At 41.5% G+C, this 22,893-nt stretch overlaps 2 protein-coding genes across 7 annotated transcripts in view; both read left to right on the forward strand.

The window, feature by feature from the left end:
- Positions 1 to 3,993, forward strand: part of LIMS1 (LIM zinc finger domain containing 1) — an 81,596-nt gene extending 77,603 nt beyond the window's left edge. For all 3 annotated transcript variants that reach the window (XM_042246092.1, XM_060412127.1, XM_042246093.1), the window contains one exon: positions 1,352 to 3,993. In XM_042246092.1, the coding sequence (XP_042102026.1) occupies positions 1,352 to 1,466 (115 nt within the window). In that variant the 3' untranslated portion in view covers positions 1,467 to 3,993. The remainder of the gene's footprint in view (positions 1 to 1,351) is intronic.
- Positions 3,994 to 10,587: 6,594 nt separating this feature from the next.
- LOC101116816 (E3 SUMO-protein ligase RanBP2) overlaps positions 10,588 to 22,893 on the forward strand; it is a 58,381-nt gene continuing 46,075 nt past the window's right edge. For 3 of the 4 annotated variants that reach the window (XM_015094368.4, XM_015094369.4, XM_042246094.2), the window contains exon 1: positions 10,588 to 10,758. In XM_015094368.4, the coding sequence (XP_014949854.1) occupies positions 10,687 to 10,758 (72 nt within the window). In that variant the 5' untranslated portion in view covers positions 10,588 to 10,686. Of the gene's footprint in view, positions 10,759 to 10,795; positions 11,115 to 22,893 lie in introns of those variants that run through there. The other variant, XM_060412125.1, reaches the window with a different exon arrangement.

Below are 22,893 nucleotides of genomic sequence, written 5' to 3' on the forward strand. Positions count from 1 at the left end.
TTTTATTGTTTCAGTTTTCAAGTTTTCTTCTACAAAGAAAAATTAAAATTCAGATAGAAAATGAACACAACGTAAGGTTTGCTTAGCAGGCTTCCCTGGTGGCTCAGTGGTAAAGAATCCACCTGCTAAAGCAGATGTGGGTTCAACCCGAGTTGGGAGGATCCCCTAGAGAAGGATATGGTAACCCACTCCAGTATTTTTGCCTGGAAAATCCCATGAACAGAGGAGCCTGGCAAGCTATAGTTCATGGGGTCTGTAGAACACTTTGGGAGAACTTTTTAACTCAATAGCACTATTTAAATCAAATTGCCAATTGAAACATAACATTTGAATTACTGTCATCATTAGGATCTCTGGAAAAAAAATCAGAAAATAATTCTCACATGGTGTTTAAAAAAAAAAGGGTTTTCAGTTTAAATATGTGGTCAGGATTTTGTTATTTTTGTTCTTTAAAATTGTATCAACAGATGTAATAATTTGTAACAGATAACAGTGTGTCACTGAACGTGTCCCACACATTTCCTAGATGTAATTTCACAGAAATTGAACTAGTTAGAAAGTTCTGCATTTGTTCCATTCACAATTAGGAACTCATGACCTCAACGGCTATGAGCGCTGATAGCTGTCAACTGGAAGTGCATCACCTGTAGCTAGGAGGCCTTCTCAACATGTGTCCGGAATTGCACAAGTGAATTGAGGGTGTGTGCTGTCCTGGCTTTTAAAGAATTGAGTTCTCCATATACACACTGATCACAGATGTGGCCACAGGCCAAATGGTCCACTGGTGCTCTTGAATTTTCTGCGAGACAGCCAACCAAAGCAACCTAGATGTTAGTTTAGGTTTTTCTTTTTGAAGATGACCGTTGTTGTTGGGACAGGAGGCCCGGCAAGATGAAGCCTCAGAGCTCCCCCATGTAAAATACTACATGAGGTAATTACACCTTCAGTAAAGAGTATCAGTCTTATCAGAGAGAGAGAGTTCTTTGCTCTGAATAACTATTTTTAAAAAGTGTTCTCACAGTATTTTAAAATGATTGACTTTATCTGAGTTTTATTCACGTTAGATTCCCTGCATACTTAGCACAGACTAAAATGTAATCAGCATTCTGTATCACATAGATCATTGTACAAGAGCAGTTTATAAGGGCAACTTTCTTCAAATAGTATTGCAGTTTATGTTTACCATAATGATTAGAATTGAGAGTAGAATTACAGTTTTTTGCTAATATGAATATAGTTGTAATATGCATAGTGTCTTCATTTACTTCAATAAAATTACTGCACATTATCTGTATGTCTGTATACAAATGTGAATACATTTCCACTAATACTTTATTATTATTAACTTTAGGAATAAATTTGTGGAGTTTGACATGAAGCCAGTCTGTAAGAAGTGCTATGAGAAATTTCCGTTGGAGCTGAAGAAAAGACTTAAGAAGCTAGCTGAGACCTTAGGAAGGAAATAACTTCCTTTATTTTTTCTCTTCTATGCAAAGATAAGAGACCACAACATTGCCTGACCTGATGCACCCTGTCTTAAAGTTGTGTCTCAAAATCGTTGAGAGCAAAGAGGACCTATTGAACACCTGCTGGTGTTCTTCATCTCCTTTTTCTCATTAAAGAGAAAAAAAGTTTGTCATCATATTTAAAACATGGATGAGATCAAGATTTGCCTTTGTTAATAACCCTTATCAGTTTGTTGAAATGTAGATGATACATAATAGAAAAAGAAACATGGTTAAATGTTAAATTTTAATTAGGGTCCAAAATATTAAATATAACTTTTAAAAATGAAAGGAGTCAGTTTTTACATGACTCAGATAAAAAAATATAAACATTATTTACTTTGTATTTGAAAGAAAATTAATTACAACTGCAGTTGGGGAGGATATAAAAAAGAAAACCATATCTCACAGAATCTTAGTGTGTTTATCAAACTAGTGACTGTAAAATGAATATACACATTACTCATATATGAAACAAGTGTATTCAGAACTACTTGATTTGGGGACTTTTTTTGTTATGGTTAAATGCAATAAGTATTAAGCTTAGTTTTAGTTTTTGTTCTCCTTTGTGAACTTCTTTATACAGTTACTTAACATAGTAGTTATAGCTAGCTAATAGTATTCTTTTTAAAATTTTGTGCAAAAAAAATTTATACTAGGTATTTGAAAATACAGTATACTTTACAATATTGGAAAAATGAAGTATTTTTTCATGTATTACAGCAATTATACTTTGAAGCTTAAGGTCACAGATGCAGTCTTAGAGTAGGACATGAAATTAAATGTTAAGTAGTTTGGAATGTATCACTTAAAAAACGTGAATGTTTATGTATTGATCATATTGCCTTTATAACCATGCTAATATCTATGCTTTATATATAAATATACTTGCCTTGCCTTAGAAAAATACATACATTAATCAGGAATTCTAGCTGTTTCATACCTTACAAACTAAAAACAAGTGCATTGAATGAGATTTGTAAACTCAAATGCATTTACCACAGCTATGATTATATTAAAATTTTTTTCTTCTTTTTAGGGAAACACATTGAAATTAATTTGTGATCTTAATTAGAAGAGAATTATGTTGATATGTGTTTCAAGTTTTTATTACAAATCTTATAATTATATTTTATTTACTGTATGTATAAGTAACACTTTTAAATTGGAAAAGTGGTGTTTAAGTGTCAACTTTAGGCCAAAAGTAGTGAATTATTTTATTTTGCAAAGTTTTATCTTAAAGTTTCTGGATGTCTTTCTCCATAAACCTATATGCAAAGTGAAGTTTGTGAACATTTTTTAAATGTTGCTGCTACTTAACTATGTTATCATATAAAAGAAAGTTGCAAAGATGGGCTTCTAAGGGGAAAATTATTGGTATTTTCAAAAAATTGCTGAAATGTTATTTTGCCATAAAAAAAAAAATCTCAGGATGCTACCAGTCTGCCATTAAGATATTTGTATGCATGTATTTTTAAATACTTGTGCATGCACTTTAGAGTAAATTGTATTTCAGTTTTCAGTTAATTTATAACCAATAACTTAATTTTTTTTAGTGCTCTTTTAGAGTTCCAAATACAATCAGTGATAGAAAATAATATATACTTTAGACTGTGTTCAGAAGTCTGAACAGTCTTTGCATCTGACAGCAAGAATCAAATTCCCTTCATCGTGCCTTTGTCAGCTAATACATGACCAGCAACAAAAATCTTTAAAATATTTATTAAATACTGTACTGTGGATACAGTGCAGGATCTGCAGTCTGGGGTCTTGATGCTAAATTCCTAAATGCTCCCACACAGGAAATCCAGAGCAGAAAGCGCCCACTTACCTGTTTCTAATCACTGGGAAGAGGCATGGGCTGAATCACTACAGGCTTCATGTCTCTTCTGTGCCCAGAGGTCCTGCTGCTCACCTCTCTCATAAAATATGAGTTTGTAATTCCTGCAAGTTTGCCCCTTGAAGCCTCCAAGGCCATGGGGTGTTTTATCCAGACACATACTCCCTGCCCCCTGCAAGGGATCAATGAGCTCTCACCAGGAGTAAGGAGTAAATGGTTGTCAGTGCATGAGAGGATGGACTTACTTAGTTTCACATGGCTTCCTCCCAGAAGGGAGAAGCTCAGGCTAGTGAACAAATCTTTGCTTAAAATCCTATAAGGATTTGAAATAATTCATTGTTTACTACATTTCTAAGCGCTCTTTTCCTTATCAAGCCTAATATAATTGGGAAAATGTCTGGGTACGAGTCAAACATTCTTTACATCTTACTAACATTGTAACTGATGGTAGGTCATTTTTGCCTTATTTGTTTGCCAAAATAGCAATTTCTAAATTAAGGAAATTTTGAAGTTGGCTTACAGCATTGTTGTATTTCATTTTCGATTGTAAACTCAGTGGCAGGGACACTATGTCAATAATTATGTTTTTACATAGCAACCAGTGCAGTATACTCTTGGTGCTTAATAAATGTTCATAATTGTTAAGAATAACTGTTATGTTTTGCTTAACTTGAACGGCTTTGAGACATGGAACCATAAGGATATAGGACTAGTGCTTAAGAAAGCCATTTTGGAAACAACCCAAGTGTCCACTAATGAAAGATTTAATGAGAAAATGTGGTCTGTGTAACAATGAAATATTATTCAGCCACAGATAAGTAATCTTGCTATTTACAACAGCATGGATAGGACACTACTAAAAAGTCAGAGAAAGACAAATATTGTATGATCTCACTTACATGTGGAATGATTAAAAAAACCAAGCTCATTGATACAGGGAACAGATTGGTGGCTGTCAGTGGCAGGGGGCAGGGGGTGTGGGGTGGGGGGTGAGGGTGGGCAAAATGGGTGGAGAGGGTCAAGAGACACAAACTTCCAGTTATAAAATAAATAATTCATAGAGACATCATATACAGCTTGGTGACTATAGTTATTAATATGTATTACATCTTTGAAAATTGCTAAGAGAATAGATCTTAAAAGTTATGATTATAAGAAAAAATTTTGTAACTGCATGATGACCAATGTTAACTAGACATTGTGATCATTTTGCAATGTGTACAAACATGGAATCATTATGTTGTACACCTGAGACTAACAAATTACATGTCAGTTATGCCTCAATTTAAAAGAGTGCCACATTTCTTTCTAAAAAAAGCCATTTTAAACTATTATGTATGTAGTTTTTTCTGTAACAAAGTTTAAGTAGTGCTGTGTCTAAGTCCATGTTAAAAAAAAAAATCGAACCGCCTCTGTGTTCACAGGGTATCTTCACTGCTGCTACTGCTAAGTCGCTTCAGTCGTGTCCGATTCTGTGCAACCCCAGACGGCAGCCCACCAGGCTCCCCCGTCGCCATTTCCTTCTCCAGTGCATGACAGTGAAGAGTGAAAGTGAAGCCGCTCAGTCATGTCTGACTCTCAGCAACCCCATGGACTGCAGCCTACCAGGCTCCTCCGTCCATGGGATTTTCCAGGCAAGAGTACTGGAGTGGGGTGCCACTGCCTTCTCCGTGAGGTGACACCATGTTACTTAATCCTGACACCTGCCCAGGGGGCTGTGATGTCAAGGAGGCCCTTTAAGGTTCCATGGCAATTTAACGGAGAAGGGGTAGCGCTGGAGCAATCAGACATCCAGATGCACAAAAATGGCTCCTGACATAAGCCTTCCACTTACTGAAAAGATGAACTCAAAGTCATATATCTAAATATAAAGTGTGAGACAAAAGAAAACCTTTGTGACTAGGGGTCATGAGTTCTTAAACACCACAGCAAAAGCATGATTCAGAAAACAAAAGAAATGACAAGTTGCAATTTATCAAAATCAAAAACTGTCTCCTTAGTGGAAGATGCTGGTGAGTTATAATGAAATAACAAACTACAGACTGGGAGGAAATGTTCCCCAATCACATGTTTGAAAGAACTTGCAGTCAGAATACCTAAAGTCCTCTCAAAACTCAGCAGTCGATGAAACAGTGAGACAACAGTCAATGAAAATTCAATAATCAATGTAAGAAGAACAAAAGAAATTTTATTCGAGCCAAACTGAGGATTGTAATCTGGGAAGCTGATTCTCAGAAGCCCTGAGAACTGTCCCACCCGTTAGATGTCGATTCAGTTCAGTTCAGTCACTCAGTCGTGTCCGACTCTGCGACCCCACGGACACCAGGCCTCCCTGTCCACCACCAACTCCCAGAGTTTACTCAAACTCATATCCATTCAGTCGGTGATGCCATCCAACCATCTCATTCTCTGTTGTCCCCTTCTCCTCCCTCCTTCAATCTTTTCCCAGCATCAGGATCTTTTCAAATGAGTCAGCTCTTGGCATCAGGTGGCCAAAGTATTGGAGTTTCAACATCAGTCCTTCCAATGAATATTCAGGACTGATTTCCTTTAGGATAGACTGGCTGGAACTCTTTGCAAGCCAACGGACTCTCAAGAGTCTTCAACACCACAGTTCAAAAGCATTGATTCTTCGGCACTCAGCTTTCCTTATAGTCCAACTCACACCCATACATGACTACTGGAAAAACCATAGCCTAGACTAGACAGACCTTTGTTGGCAAAGTAACATCTCTGCTTTTGAATATGCTGTCTACGTTAGTCATAACTTTTCTTCCAAGTAGTAATGGTCTTGATTTCATGGCTGCAGTCATCTGCAGTGATTTTGTAGCCCAAGAAAATAAAGTCTGTCACTGTTTCCCTATCTATTTGCCATGAAGTGATGGAACCAGATGCCATGATCTTAGTTTCCTGAATGTTGAGCTTTAAGCCAAATTTTCACTCTCCTCTTTGACTTCCACCAAGGGCTCCTTAGTTCTTCACTTTCTGCCATAAGGGTGGTGTCATCTGCATATCTGAGGTTATTGATATTTCTCCCAGCAATCTTGATTCCAGCTTGTGCTTTATCCAGCCCAGGGTTTCTCATGATGTACTCTGCATATAAGTTAAATAAGCAGGGTGACAATATACAGCCTTGATGTACTCCTTTTCCTATTTGGAACCAGTCTGTTGTTCCATGTCCAGTTCTAACTGTTGCTTCCTGACCTGCATACAGATTTCTCAAGAGGCAGGTCAAGTAGTCTGGTATTCCCATCTCTTGAAGAATTATCCAGTTTTTTGTGATCTGCATAGTCAATAAAGCAGAAATAAATGTTTTTCTGGAACTCTCTTGCTTTTTCGATGATCCAGCAGATGTTGGCAATTTGACCTCTGGTTCCTCTGCCTTTTCTAAAACCAGCTTGAACATCTGGTAGTTCACGGTTCATGTACTGTTGAAGCCTGGCTCGGAGAATTTTGAGCATTACTTTACTAGCGTGTGAGATGAGTGCAATTGTACGGTAGTTTGAGCATTCTTTGGCGTTGCTGTTCTTTGGGATTGGAATGAAAACACCTTTTCCAGTCCTGTGGCCACTGCTGAGTTTTCCAAATTTGCCGGCATATTGAGTGCAGCACTTTCACAGCATCATCTTTCAGGATTTGAAATAGCTCAATTGGAATTCCATCACCTCCACTAGCTTTGTTCGTAGTGATGCTTTCTAAGGCCCACTTGACTTCACATTTCAGGATGTCTGGCTCTAGGTGGGTGGTCACCCCATTGTGATTATCTGGGTCGTGAAGATCTTTTTTGTACAGTTCTGTATATTCTTGCCACCTCTTCTTAATATCTTCTGCTTCTGTTAGGTCCATACCATTTCTGTCCTTTATTGAACCCATCTCTGCATGAAATATTCCCTTGGTATCTCTAATTTTCTTCAAGAGATCTCTAGTCTTTCCCATTCTATTGTTTTCCTCTATTTCTTTGCACTGATCACTGAGGAAGGCTTTGGAACTCTGCATTCAAATGGGTATATCTTTCCTTTTCTCCTTTGCTTTTTGGCTTCTCTTCTTTTCACAGGTATTTGTAAGGCCTCCTCAGACAGCCATTTTGCTTTTTTGCATTTCTTTTTCTTGGGGATGGTCTTGATCCCTGTCTCCTGTACAATGTCACAAACCTCCGTCCATAGTTCACCAGGCACTCGGTCTATCAGATCTAGTCCCTTAAATCTATTTCTCACTTCCACTGTATAATCATAAGGGATTTGATTTAGGTCATACCTGAATGGTCTAGTGGTTTTCCCCACTTTCTTCAATTTAAGTCTGAATTTGGCAATAAGGAGTTCATGATCTGAGCCACAGTCAGCTCCCAGTCTTGTTTTTGCTGACTGTATAGAGCTGCTCCCAATCTTGTTTCTGCTGACTGTTTAAAGCTTCTCCATCTTTGGCTGCAAAGTTTATAATCAGTCTGATTTCAGTGTTGACCATCTGTTGATGTCCATCTGTAATCTTCTCTTGTGTTGTTGAAAAAGTGTGTTTGCTATGACTAGTGCATTCTCTTGGCAAAACTATTAGCCTTTGCCCTGCTTCATTTTGTACTCCAAGGTCAAATTTGCCTGTTACTCCAATTATCTCGACTTTCTACTTTTGCGTTCCACATTTTCAAGACAAAGGATCATCAATCAAAATAACTTACTGACATTTTGCATAAAGTTAATAGAGGAAACTCAACCCAGGTGAGCAGGTCACCACAACCCCCTGCAGAGGTGGGAAGGAGCACTATTCTTTTAAGAAGTTATGTTGCTAGCGCACAAGAAAGTTAAAAGAAAAGCCCTCTACTTTGGAGCAGGCACTCCCATCTTTGAGGGGGTCCAGTTAATGTGTAATGCAAACTGCTCATTAGGGAGGGAGAGAGAAAGCCAAGAGTGACACATAGAACTCTATGTTTAAAGTTTCTCATCCTGGCTTATGACTTTTTTATCAGCCAGTTTTACCTGATTAATCTTGAGTCCTCAACTTCTGAATTAATTGAACTGACAGGCACCTAGCATAGAGCAAAGGTATCCATTGCTGATCAAAATCAAGGGTTTCTTCATCTCAAGTTCCTCTGTGCTCTTCCTCTTTCACTTACTCCTTTTCAGTATATTCAACTAAAACAGATTAAGGCAGTAATTTTATGTGCTTGCCAAGGTATGCTTGGCAAGGTTGCTTTACTGTTCACACCCTCCGTTTCCTATCTGTCCACCTGGGCATAAGAACAAATAACAGTACTTTCATTAAGTTGTTGGGAGAATAAGTCAGTACATGTGATGTTGAGCTGCAGGCCACAGGCCTTGCCCAGGTTCAAGACTAAAAGCCCAGAGTAAGCAACAGGAAGAAGCACAAGCTGGAATCAACATTACTGGGAGAAATGTCAACCTCAGATATGCAGATGACACCACCCTTATGGCAGAGAGTGAAGAGGAACTAAAAAGCCTCTTGATGAAAGTGAAAGAGGAGAGTGAAAAAGTTGGCTTAAAGCTCAACATTCAGAAATCGAAGATCATGGCATCCAGTCCCATCACTTCACGGCAAATAGATGGGGAAACAGTGGAAACAATGTCAGACTTGATTTTTTTGGGCTCCAAAATCACTGCAGATGGTGATTGCAGCCATGAAATTAAGACACTTCTTGGAAGGAAAGTTAAGACCAACCTGGATAGCATATTCAAAAGCAGAGACATTACTTTGCCAACAAAGGTCCATCTAGTCAAGGCTATGGTTTTTCCAGTGGTCACGTATGGATGTGAGAGTTGGACTGTGAAGAAAGTTGAGCACCGAAGAATTGATGCTTTTGAACTGTGGTGTTGGAGAAGACTCTTGAGAGTCCCTTGGACTGCAAGATCAGCCCTGGGTGTTCTTTGGAAGGAATGATGCTAAAGCTGAAACTCCAGTACTTTGGCCACCTCATGCGAAGAGTTGACTCATTGGAAAAAAACTCTGATGCTGGGAGGGGTTGGGGGCAGGAGGAAAAGGGGATGACAGAGGATGAGATGGCGGGATGGCATCACCGACTGGATGGACTTGAGTTTTAGTGAACTGCGGTAGATGGTGATGGACAGGGAGGCCTGGTGTGTGGCGATTCATGGGGTCACAAAGAGTCGGACATGACTGAGTGACTGAACTGAACTGAAGCGAGGGGAACTTACCCACCTGAAGCGAGGTCTTGGAGCAACATCCCCAGGTGTGTAGCAGGACATAGGGGCAGGCTCACTCCCTTGGGGAAAGGGATACTACCAATTAGAGAGGACTTGACCTCCTGTTAGAGAAGGCAATGGCACCCCACTCCAGTACTCTTGCCTGGAAAATCCCATGGATGGAGGAGCCTGGTGGGCCACAGTCCATGGGGTCGCTAAGAGTCGGACATGACAGAGCGACTTCACTTTCACGCATTTGATAAGGAAATGGCAACCCACTCCAGTGTTCTTGCCTGGAGAATCCCAGGGACGGGGGAGCCTGGTGAGCTGCTGTCTATGGGGTCGCACAGAGTCGGAAAGGAGTGAAGCGACTTAGCAGCTGCAGCAGACCTCCTGTTGACTCATTATTTACCAAGGAAACCAGCAGAGGGACTCGCTCCTCACCATCCCTTAGATTAGTTAACATTAGCTGGGGTCTGGACCAAGTACCCTCCCAGACCAGCCACCCTTATTCACATCCAACAAACCTGAAACAAAACACACCATGATGGTTTCCCTCTTTATAAAGAAAATAATTGCTCACTGTAGAAAATTTGGAAAAATGGAAAAATCAAAAAGGATAGCCTGTAAGAGGCCAGATTAGCTCTAAGTGTTGAATAAAACTATTTTAAAAGGATAAAAAGTATCCATAACCATAAATCCTGAACTCCCTGTATACACAGGATGTGATCTTTTCACTACTGAAAACATTTTCTACAACTTGTCTTAAAACTACGTCCGAAAAATTCAAATTCCAAAAGAGCGCTTAGATATAGCCGACTGGCGCCGCGGCGTGACGTCAGCACCGGGAACAGCGCGTCCGGCTCGAGAGCCTGAGGGAGAGATATTTCCGGACGAAGCTGCTACCGGCAGGTGTCATCTTTAAGCACTTTCAACCGCGTCACACACCCCACGAGCTTCGCGTTCCCGCGCTGCGCAAGCGCGTTCACCTCTGCGCGCCGGCGTCCGCGGGTCTGCGCGGCGCACAGGATTGACGCAGCTCTCACGCATGCACGCACCCACGCAGGCGCGTCGCCCTCTCTCCGGCGACGGCGCTGCGTCACGGACCTTCGGGCGGCGCGCTCCCGAGACGACGGCGGCCGCTGCGGCCTCGGCGCTGGCGTTCGTTATCCAGAGCCCAGTCGGCGGCAAGATGAGGCGCAGCAAGGCCGACGTGGAGCGATACATCGCTTCGGTGCAGGGCTCTGCCCCGTCACCCCGGGAGGTGAGCGGGCCGGGGCCATGGCCTCCGGGCGGGCCCACGGCGGCGGCGCCATGTCCCCCGCTGAGGCGCGGCCGGGCGGCCGGCGGCGGGCGGCGGGCGGGAGACGGGGAGGCGGCGGGCGGGCGTTGGCTCTCTCTGTTTCTCTTCTTCCTCTTTCGTTTCCTGCTCTTCGTTCCCGGCGCTCGGGCGTCCTGGGCTCCACGCCGAGGCGCAGCCGCCCCGCCGCCTCTCACTCACCGCTTTGGAAGCTGCTTTCCGGGCATTTTGTTTTTCAACGGAGTTCCGGGGGTTCTGAGTTTCCGTCCGGGCCTTGTTTTTGGAGTAGACTCTGTGGCTTTCCGGCGACGTCTCTCGGGGTACTCTGCCATCTCCGGCGTAGTTTGGGAGCTGGGTGCCCAGGGGATCCCGCGGACCTTGATGCCAGAGGGTGGGCGGAGGGGGCCCGGACCCGGATTCGCTGCCCAGGGCCGAGTCGCAGCTCCGCCAAGCACGCGCTGTGGGATTCGAGACAACTGCCGCTTATTTCATTAATAGGTTGGGAGTTAGGGTATCGATAGGAGTTTTTAGGATGGGCTATGATAAACATTTAGGGCAGTGCTTGGCACGTGGTAAGCTCTCAGTAGATGTGGCTGTTACAGGGACAGTCATTCCAGGTGTTCTGGGCCGGAGCCTATGCGAATAAAGATGTATGAGGAAATTAAAACCAGCGAACAGTCAGGATTGTAACGGCACCGTAATAGTGTCTTGGTTACCACATACTAGGCATATATTATTTTACTTTGTGCTCCCGACATCCGTATCCCTGGGGAATTCAAGATACTTTTCCGGGGGCACATGGTAACCCAGCAGGATTTTGGCAGTGGGTGTGATTTCTTTTTTTCAGGAGTATGGAGTGGGTTACAGCCTATGGCTCTGGAGGAGGGGAATAGGTGCCAACCTTCAGGTTGTAACTTCCAGCTGCTGGCATAGCTGTGAATACGAATGTACCTACCAGAGTCAAAAACAGGAGCTCATTAATCATTCTCTCTGTCCCTGAAACTGATGTGGCCGTTTTTTGTTTTTTGTTTTTTTCTTCTAAAGCAAGTTAAGCGCTTTTAAGAAATTTTTAGTGGGCACCCTGGCTCTCCAAAGCCTTAAAAACCACTGTCTAGACAGGAATTAGAATGTTCTTTGAACTAGGGAACTTTTCCATCAATAAAGAAGAGTGGGCACAAAACTTTAAGGATTGGTTATTATTGTCACCTCTTTTACATTTATAAAGAGTTATTATAATCAGATGTTTTTCTTCAGACAAGGAGAAATCATTGACTTTTGAACCTGGGGACTTCAGTGGGATATTGATTAGCAAGTGCAGTAGATAACTTTGGGTCCCAGATAAAGACCTAAAAGAGGTGCTTTAATCATAATAGAAATGTTTAAAATAATAATTCAAGGAGTTAACATCCTTTAACTAGCTATAGTTGGACTTTACCTGATATTTAGCAGCCTGATACCTGGATCTCAAGGACATAGACCAGGAAGAAAGGCTTCAGGTGGCAGGAGGAGAGGGTTAGGGGACAGCCAATGGGGGACCGATTCCACTTCCTGCAGGAGAAGCGCTTCTGCTATGATTGGAGTCACAGTTGTTGCATAAGCTAAAGGATTGCTAATGAACATCAGGAGAAAACTTTGATAGTCAGTGTCCTGGAGAGACACTGCAGGACAAGGTCCTAGGTGGACCTCTAGAGAAGCAGAGAGTAAAGAGAATCCCCAGATTCAGCTGTTTAAAATCTGGTGCTAAAATAGCAAAGTTTTTATTTGGTTTCAGTTGATTCATGGGGCTTCCCTTGTAACTTGGTAGAATCTGCCTGCAGTGCGGGAGACTGGGGTTTGATTCCTTTGTCGAGAGGATCCCCTGGAGAAGGAAATGGCAACCCACTCGGGTATTCTTGCCTGGAGAATCCCATGGACAGAGGAGCCTGGCAGGCTACAGTCTCTGGGCTCACAAGTGTTGGACACGACTGAAAGATTAAGCACACAGACTAAAATAGGACACTGAGGGAGGCCTCAGGTGCAGAGTTGATAAAGGCTTGCTTCTCAGGAGGTCCTGGGGTGGATCTCCAGGAATCGGGGATGGGTGTTCAGAGTAGGAAGGTCCCTTGCCCTCAGGATCCTGATTAACCTCAAGAAATGAACTGTGAAACTTTTAAATTAGACTTTGGTAAGAGTATATTAGGTCTTCCTGGCTTCCCAGGTAGGTCAGTGGTAAAGAATCCACCTGCCAATACAGGAGACTTGGGCTTGATCCCTGTGTTGGGAAGATCCCATGAAGAAGGAAATGACTACCCATTCCAGTATTTCCTGGGAAACCCCATGGACAGAGAAGCCTGGTGGGCTAGAGCCCATGGGGTCCAAAGAGTCGGACATAACTTAGCAACTGAAACAAAATAAACAAAAACTTCGGAACACATGACAATACTATAATCGTGGGTGTAAGTGAACATGGTGCTTTGGCCAGGTTGGGAGGGAGATGGTAGAGGGAGCAGAGACAGTGGCTGTGAAGAGTATAAAAAGATTAGGGTGTCTGTACTTGGTACCCAGTTGGGCAGACACTGGCAATGTTGGACTAAGTGCTGTGATGGGTCCATAGTCATATATCTTCCCAGGCTTCCACTCATCTCTTGACTTCTTTTGTTTTGCCATTTTCTAGTCCTTTACACCTGCTTTTGATTTTGTTAGGACTTTGCAAGTGGTGCAGTTGGTAAAGAATCTGCCTGCCAATGCAGGAGGTGCAGGTTCCATCCCTGAGTCTGGAAGATCCTCTGGAAGAGTAGATGGCAGCCCACTCCAGTATTACTGCCTGGAAAGTTCCATGGACAGAGGAACCTGGCGGGCTACGGTCCATGGGGTCTCAAAGAGTTGAACGAGACTGAGCACACACAACCAATACCTGCTTTTGCTTTTACTGAAAATATGATTTCCTTTTTTTTTTCCCCTGATGGCTTCTGTTTAGTTTTTCTTAGTTTTATATCTAGTTTTATATCTTAGTTTCTTAGTTTTATATCTAGGTTTTTACTCCACGCCCCTGATTTCCTGCTTCTCAGAGGCAGCTTCACAGCTCTTAGTTATTTGTTCTACCTTAAACATCTGTATGTCATACTTCTGAGTAATGTACATATTACAGTTGCTCGTCGAACAGCACAGATCCACTTACATGAAGGGTTTTTTTGTGTTTTTTTTTCAATGAATACATAGAGCAGTGCTATGGGATCCACAGTTGGCTGAATATGAAGATGTGGAAGCTTGGATATATATGGAGGACCCAGGGTTCTGGAGGGAGAGTGTGTGTGTGTACAGGGGGACGACTGTTAAGTATCCATAGATTTTCAACTGTGCAGAGGGTCAATGCCCCTAATCCTTGCTTTGTTGATCTACTTTTCTCCATTTTAAACCCTTTCTACTGACAAAAAATGTCTTTACCTAATGTTTCATTGGGTTGTCAAATCTAGGTTTGAAATAATTTTTTTCTTCATTTTGAGAGCATTGCTGCATATTTGCAGTGTGCTGTTGGAGGTTATATGTGGTTCTTATTCTTGATAGCCTATAGGTTTTCTGGAAGTTTTCTTTCAGTTGACAAACTTACTTCCTTCGCTTCTGGAACATCTTGTATTTCATTGAGCATTTTTTTCTTTCCTCTCTCCCTCTTTTTTTCCTATTATCTTTCTGGTGTTCTTATTGACTGAAAAGTTGGTTCGGGTTTGGCCATCCACATTTTTCTGTCTTCTTTGTTTCTTCTGTTGTATTTTTTGATAGATTTCCTTTAACCTAACCTTCCAAGAGAACAGGATTAGGAACTCACTGTTGGGTACCTCAACTTTACTTGTCCTCTCTATAACCCTTACCCCTCACCCTTGTCAGGAATCCACAGATTTGGAGCCCATCAGTTTATAACCCATTCGTTTCACCTTTTGCAGAGAGTGTATACGAGAGGGGCAGTCTGTTGGCTGTGTAAGGTGAAGGGCAGTATGGTGTCTCTCAAGTCTGAATGTTCCTGTTTTCAGCCCCACATCAGTTGATGCTTAGCAGCTTAAGTGAATTCAGGCATTTGCTTCTAGTGGTGTGAAGTGTCATGGAAAGCAGCACTGAGGGAACCAGATTGTCCTGCTGTGTAGCCTTGGCTGTGCTCCTTCCTGGCTGTGTATACTTCAACAAGACACTTAACCTACTGGACTTCAATTTCCTGTAAAATGAGACTGGAGGCAGAAATGATCAGGTTTCCTCCAAATTTCATGATTCTGTGTGTTAGTCTTTAATAATTGTTGCTTAATTATCTAAAGATAATCCTCTTTTAGTGAGATGTGCTGTGCTTAGTCACTCAGTCATGTCCGATTCTTTGCAACCCCATGGACTGCACCTCTTCAGGCTCCTCTGTCCATGGGGTTTCTCCAGGGAAGAATACTGGAGGAGGTTGCCATGCCTCCTCCAGGGGATTTTCCCACCCCAGGGATTGAACTCAGGTCTCCCGCACTGTAGGCAGATTCTTTACCGTATGAGCCTCCACCAAGTCATCTTATGTCACCCCTTCTCCTGCCCTCAATCTTTCCCAGTATCAGGGTCTTTTCCAGTGAGTTGGCTCTTCACACCCAGTAGTCAAAGTATTGGAGCTTCAGCTTCAGCATCAGTACTTCCAATGAATATTCAGGGTTGATTTCCTTCAGGATTGACTTGTTTGAGCTCCTTGCTGTCCAAGGGACTCTCAAGAGTCTTCTCTAAAGTGACAGCTCAAAAGCATCAGTTCTTTGGCCCTCAGCCTTCTTTATGGTCCAGTTTCCCTGATAGTTCAGTTGGTAAAGAATCCAGCCGCAATTCAGGAGACCCTGGTTCAATTCCTGTGTGGGGAAGATCCGCTGGAGAAGGGATGAGCTACCCACTCCCAGTATTCTTGGGCTTCCCTTGTGGCTTAGCTGGTAAAGAATCTGCCTGCAATGAGGGAGACCTGGGTTCGATCCCTGGGTTGGGAAGATCCCCTGGAGAAGGGAAAGGCTGCCTATTCCAGTATTCTGGCCTGGATAATTCCACGGACTGTATAGTTCATGGGGTTGCAAAGAGTCGGACATGACTGAGTGATTTTCACTTTCACTTTTCTCACATATGTACATGACTACTGTAAAAAAGCCATAGCTTTGACTATACTGACCTTTGTCAGCAAAGTGATGGCCCTGCTTTCTAATATGATGTCTAGATTTGTCATAATTTTTCTTCCAAGGAGTAAGTGTCTTAATTTCATGGCTACAGTAACCATCTGTAGTAATTTTGGAGCCCGAGAAGATAAAGTCTGTCACTGTTTCCATTTTTTCCCCCATCTATTTGCCATGAAGTGATGGAACCAGATGCCATGATCTTAGTTTTCTGAATGTTGAGCTTTAAGCCAACTTTTTCACTCTCCTCTTTCACTGTCATCAAGAGACTCTTTAGTTCCTTTTCTATTTCTGCCTTAAGGGTGGTGTCATCTGCATATCTGAGGTTGTTGATATTTCTCCCAGCAGTCTTGATCCCAGCTTGTGATTCATCCAACCAAGCATTTCACTTGATGTCCTCTGCGTAAAAGTTAAATAAGCAGGGTGACAGTGTACAACCTTGATGTACTTTCTCAATTTTGAACCGCTGTTTGATGTCCGATTCTAAGTGTTGTTTCTTGATCTGCATACAGGTTTCTCAGGAGGCAGGTAAGGTGGTCTGGTATTCCCACTCTTTAAGAATTTTTCACAGTTTGTTGTGATCAACACAGTCAAAAATTTAAGCATAGTCAATGAAGCAGATGTTTTTCTGGAATTCTCTTACTTTTTCTGTGATCCATTGGACTTTGGCAATTTGACCTCTGGTTCCTCTGCCTTTTCTAAATCCAGCTTGTACATCTGGAAGTTCTCAGTTCACATACTGGTGGAGCCTAGCTTGAAGGATTTTGAGCACCACCTTGCTAGCATGTGAGAAGAGCGCAATTGTGCGGTAGTTTGAGCATTCTTTGGCATTGCCTTTCTTTGGGATTGGAATGCAAACTGATCTTTTCCAGTCCTGTGGCCACTGCTCTGAGTTTTGCAAATTTGCTGGCATATTGAATGTAGCACTTTAACAGCATCATCTTTTAGGATTTGAAATAGCTCAGCTGTATTTCCGTCACCTGCAGTAGCTTTGTTCATTGTAATACTTCTTAAGGCCCACTTGACTTCACATTCCAGGATGTCTGACTCTAGGTTAGTGATCACACCATTGTGGTTATCTAGGTCATTAAGATCTTTTTTTTCTATCATTTCAGTTCAGTTGCTCAGTCATGTCCTTTCTTTGCGATCCCATAAACCGCAGCGTGCCAAGTCTCCCTGTCCATCACCAACTGCTGGAGTCTGCCCAAACCCATGTCCGTTGAGTTGGTGATGCCATCCAGCCATCTCATACTCTGTTGTCCCCTTCTCCTCCTGCCCTCAATCTTTCCCAGCATCAGAGAAAGGTTTTTTTGTATAGTTCTGTGTATTCTTGCCAGCTCTTCTTAATATCTTCTGCTTCTGTTAGATCCATACCGTGTCTGTCCTTTATTGTGCTCTACTTTGCATGAAATGTTCCCTTGGTATCTCTAATTTTCTTGAAAAGATCTCTAGTCTTTCCCATTCTGTTGTTTTCCTCTGTTTCTTTGCATTGATCCCTGAGGGAGGCTTTCTTATCTCTCCTTGCTTTTCTTTGGAACTCTGCATTCAGATGGGTATATCTTTCCTTTTCTCCTTTGCTTTTCACTTCTCTTCTCAGCTATTTGTAAGGCCTCCTCAAAACAGCGATTTTGCCTTGTTGCATTCTTTTTCTTGGGGATGGTTTTGATCACTGTCTTGTTCAGTGGTACAAACCTCCATCCATAGTTCTTCAGACATACTATCAGAACTAATCCCTTGAATCTGTCACTTTTTTTTTTTTTAAACTCTGTCGCTTCTACTGTATAATCGTAAGGGATTTGATTTTGGTCCTACCTGAAAGGCCTAGTGGTTTTTTCCTACACTCTTCAATTTAAGTCTGAATTTTACAAGTACAAGCGCATGATCTGAGCCACTTACATTAATCTACTGTCTTAGATTAATGTGTCTAGACCACATTTTGTTTATCCCTTTATCTGTTGAAGGACACTTGTTTCTGCCTTTTGGCTCTTGTGGGTAATGCTGCTGTGAACATGGGTGTGCAGATATCTATTTGAGATTTTGTTTCTAACTCTTGAATTTGTATCCATGAGTAGAATTGCTGGGTTGTAATCTGCATTTAGCTTTAGATAAATTGCAAACTGTTTTCCATAGTGGCTGCACCATTTTATATCTCCATCAGCAGTGCAAGAGGATTTCAGTTTCTCTACATTCTTTTTTCTTCTTCTTCTTCTTTTTAAAATTATAGCCATCCTGGTAGGGGTTTTTTATTGTGGCTTTGATGTGCATTTTCCTGATTACCAATAATGTTGAGCATCTTTTCATGGCTTATTGGTTATTTGCATATCTTCTTTAGTGCAGTAGCTACCTAAGCCCTTTGCTTTGGGCTTCTTAATTGAATATTTGTCCGTTATTGAGTTGTAGAAATACTTTATATCTTTTGGATATAATTTCCAAATGTTTTTTCTCATTCTGTAAGTTGTCCTTTCACTTTTTTTTGGATTGTCAGTTGATGCAAAACGTTTTTAATTTCAGTGAATCTCATTTTATCTGTTGTATCTTATGTTTTTTGGTGTTATATCTAAGAGTACATTGCCAAATTTGAGCTAACGGAGATTTAACCCTATGTTTTCTTCTGAGAGTTTATGGATTTTAGTTCTTAATGTTGGCCCATTTTGAGTTAGTTTGTATACATGGTGTGAGGAAGAGGGTGCGATTTCATTCTTTTGCACGTGGAAAATCAATTGTATCATCACCGTCTGTTGAAGAGACTGTTTTCTTTCCGTTGAATAGACGTGGCATGCATGTCAGACATTAGTTGTCCATAGCTTTATGGGCTTGTTTCTGAACTGTCAGTTTTGTTTAGTTGGTCTGTATGTCTCTCCTTAAATCAGTGGCATGTTGTTTTGATTGCTGTAGTCTTGTAGTAAGTTTTGCGTTGGGGAAGTGGTATGTCTTTCAACTTTGTTCTATTTCAAGAGTGTGTTTGGGGCCTCTTATAATACCATATGAATTTGAGAATTGACCTTTCTATTTCTTCAGAAAAGGCTGTTGGAATTCTCATGAGATTGCGTTGAATCTGTAGATTCCTTTGGGTGGTATTCACCCATTGGTAATATTAGGTCATCCTGTTCATGAACACACCTTTCCATTTATTTAGGTCTTTTAATTCCTTTCAGCAGTGTTTTAAATTTATCAGCATACAGGTTTTTTGCCTCTTTGGGTAACTTTACTCCCAGGTATTTGATTCTTTCATAAGCTTTTGTGACTGGAATTGCTTAATCAGTTCACTCTTCTGCGTGTTCAGCACAGCTGACTGTTGTGTGCTAATCTTGTGTCCTGCAGTGTTGCTGGATTAGCTTTTTAGCTAATAGTTTTCTTGTGAATTTTGGGGGACTTTATGTAGGATTGCATCATCTATGGATATTGATAGTTTTGCTACTTCCTTTCAATTCAGTTTTATTTTGTTTTTGTAATTTCTTTCCTGTCTGAAATTGTTCTGATTAAAACTTCCAACTCAGTGTTGAATAGAAGCACTGAAAGCCATTCCTGATCTTAAAGGGAAAGCCTTTAATCTTTCATCCTTGAGTGTGGTGTTGCTATTGGTGGTGTTTAGTCGCTAAGCCTTGTCTGACTCTTTTGTGACCCTATGGACTGTAGCCTGCCAGAAATCCCCTACAGAAATCCCTCTGTGCATGGTATTTCCCAGGCAAGGATATTGTAGTGGGTTGCCATTTCTTTCTTCAGTGGATCTTCCCAACCCAGATATTGAACCTGCATCTCCTGCTTGGCAGGCAGATTCTTTACCACTGGCACCACCTGGAAAGCCCTGAGCATGATGTTAGCTGTGAGCTTTTCATTAATGACCTTTATCATGTTGAGGATATTCTTTGCTTTCTGAGAGAATCAGTTTTCTGAGAATTTTTATCATGAATGAATGTTGAATTTTGTCACATACTGTTTTTCCTTTGATGGCACTTGACATGGTCTTGCAGTTTATTTCCTTTTTTTTTTAATGTGATGTATTAGTTAACTCATTGTCTTGTATGAAATCAACCTTGCATTCCTGGGACAAAAATCCCTGTTGATTATGGTGTATAATAGTTTTGATGTGTTCTTGGTTCATTTTGCTGAGGAAAATTTGTGGAAAATTAGAGTTAAATTTTTTTTTAGTAGACTTAGAACAGTTTTAGGTTCAGAGCAAAATTGTAACGAAGGTAGTTTTCCCACATTCGTCCTGCTTGCCCCAGTGTCAGCATTTCCCACGAAATAGAACACTTGTTACAGTTGATGAACTTAAAATATTTTTATCCGAAGTCCACGGTTTACCTTAGGGTTCACTCTTGGTGGTGTACAGTCCTGGGTTTTGACAAATGTATAAGGACATGTATTAATTGTTATTGTGTCATACATAGTAGCTTCGCTGCCCTAAAGATCCTCTGTGTTTTGCTGTTCATACCTTCTTCCCTGCAGGCCCAGGCTACCGCTAATGTTTTTACTGTCTATGTAGTCTTGCCTTTTCCAAAACGTAATATAGTTGGAATCCTAAGAATGTAGCCTTTTCAGATTGGTTTAAGTTTCCTTGGTGGTTTAAGTTTCCTTCGTGTCTCTTTATAGCTTCATTGCCATCTGAAACACCACCTGTTGTGGCTCTGTTGTCCTGCCTAGGTGAGATTCTTAGAAGCGTTCAGTCAGAACCTAACTGATGTTCTGTTTGACTAGGTTGCTCTTCAGGCAAACTCATGCCCCCGTTGTGTGAACCATGGTTCCTCTTGTTCTGAGGAGGCTTGTTAAGGAAACAACCATTATCATTAGAGTAAAACCAACCTGTCTCATGAACCCAGTTTACATTGAGTGCATATGTAAACGCAGTTGTGTTACTGAGTGAATGATTCAATGGTAGGTGAGTTCTCTACAAGGATATCAAGACATGACATCAGCAAGACATGACCAAAGGTGAATTCTTTCAATGTTTGACTGCGAAAAGGCAGTATGGTAACTTTTCTGATAACCTTAAAAGTAAAAAGATCAAAAGGGTTGGGAGAACCCTCTTTCAGAGTCTTTAATCCTAGTAAAAATCTAGATAAAATGAGTTTTTCCTGTTTGCTTCACTGGAATTTCACTCTCTGCTCAGCTTGGTTTAATATATACTTGTGTGAAGCTCTGATAGGTGTACTGGACCTAACTGCCCATGGTGAGAGGCCCCAGGGGCCCTCCACTCGCTCTGCTCTTCATATCTGTTCCTGTACCAGACATGAGTCACACACGCCCTACTGGGTGCTCTTCCTCAGTTGATCTCAGACTCACTTCCCCTGGTTCTCCTTTGACTAGGTTAGTGAGAATCTTGGTCATGAATTCATACATGTCTCTGATTAGATGACGAAGCGTTGGCTACCTTAAGAGATTCATAGTTACTGTGCCATTTATTTAACTTCATTGAATTTCTTCACTCTGACATTGAATGTACTGGGCAAAAACCATATCATATCAGTACCTACTGTTGTCTTTGTTTAAATTAAATAGACTCCTCAGGGCTGCCTCAGTTGGAGAGTTGCATTCTGGTTTTAGTCACTGGTTTTAGACCATAGCGTGCATGGGGCAGACAAGGTAAAGTTGGAGAGCTAGGCAGATGCTGTGTCATGCTAGTCTTTGGTGAGAAATAGGGATATTTTCAAAGTGTAATGGAAGATGAAAAAGGAGTTACAGTTTTAAATACACAGTGTCGTTTGTGTTATGTTTTGACAAATTAACTTTGAGAGGGAGACAGGAATAGCCACGTCAGTCATCCCAGAGAGGTGACAGCAGGCTTGGACTTTGACAGTAGCAGTAGAGATGAGAAAAACGTGGATTGAGATAACCCGGAAGGTAGAGCTGGCACATCCTGATCATTTGCACATAGATTCAGAGCTCCGGAGAATCACAGACATATCTGAGAGTCAGGGTAGTCCTCGGTGAGATGGATCATATGTCCCAGATGAGACACTCTTGAGAGAGAAGAGGAGTTGGAGAGGGAATGACCACCATGGTAGAAGTGAAGTGAGGAGAACCTGTGTTCCTTGAAGACATGAGAAGAGTGTTTCAGGAAGATGGGTGCCATTCAGGAGTGTCTTGTGTCGAGTTCATAAAAAGGAGAAAATGGAAATACTTCATAGTAAACAGTGGAGCGGTGGTAAATTTTTGCAGTTCACCTGCCCCAGGTAACCACCTCTGCACATTAATCAGGTTTCTAGTCAAATATCCCCCTTCCTGAGACCTTCCCGGACAAGTTTGTCTCTTTCCCATTGTATAAATTATGTGATGCCTTGTCTGAGCACCTCCACCCTCACCAGCTAAGGGAGGAGAAACTCCCAGCTAGATAGGCACTATTAGGGTGCCTGTGCTTTGTGGGATAAGTACTGATTGTAGATTTGTCAAAATGAGGTGTTCTGTAGAGAACTGATGAGGTGCTGTAAGAGCATTCTGTCCTGCCTCCATGGAGATTACTGTCTGCTTGTCATCCTTCTTGAAGTGCAAGCTTCCTGCTTGAAGACAGACTTTGTTTACTGCCAATTCCCCAGCATTCAGAATGGTGCCTAGAGACTAGTAGGCACAGCAACATCTAACATCCATATTTTTTAGAAATAAAATCAGTAAATGAAAACTTTGCTTTTTTTACATAATACATTGATTTTTATTTTTCTGTGTCCTTCTATCATTTTCAAAATAAGGTGTTTGATGCTCTATACTTTTATCATGTATATATGACATCATCTGGTGTGCTCCAGCATTATAGACTTTGGAGCCTGTAGACATAAAAGAACCAGGGTGTGGACTTGGATTATTATCAGGAAAATTAATACCAGGAAAGGCAGGTTTTATTTCTGCCTCTCCAGCTCCTTGAGTATAAGATAATGGTCTGTGGAGAGGTCAGTAACAAGACCCAGAAGCCCCAGTGCCTCAGTGGCTCTGCAGTACTTTGTTACTCTTCCTCCATAACTCTTCC

This window comes from Ovis aries, chromosome 3 (genome assembly GCF_016772045.2).
Source record: "Ovis aries strain OAR_USU_Benz2616 breed Rambouillet chromosome 3, ARS-UI_Ramb_v3.0, whole genome shotgun sequence".
Lineage (NCBI taxonomy): Eukaryota > Metazoa > Chordata > Mammalia > Artiodactyla > Bovidae > Ovis > Ovis aries.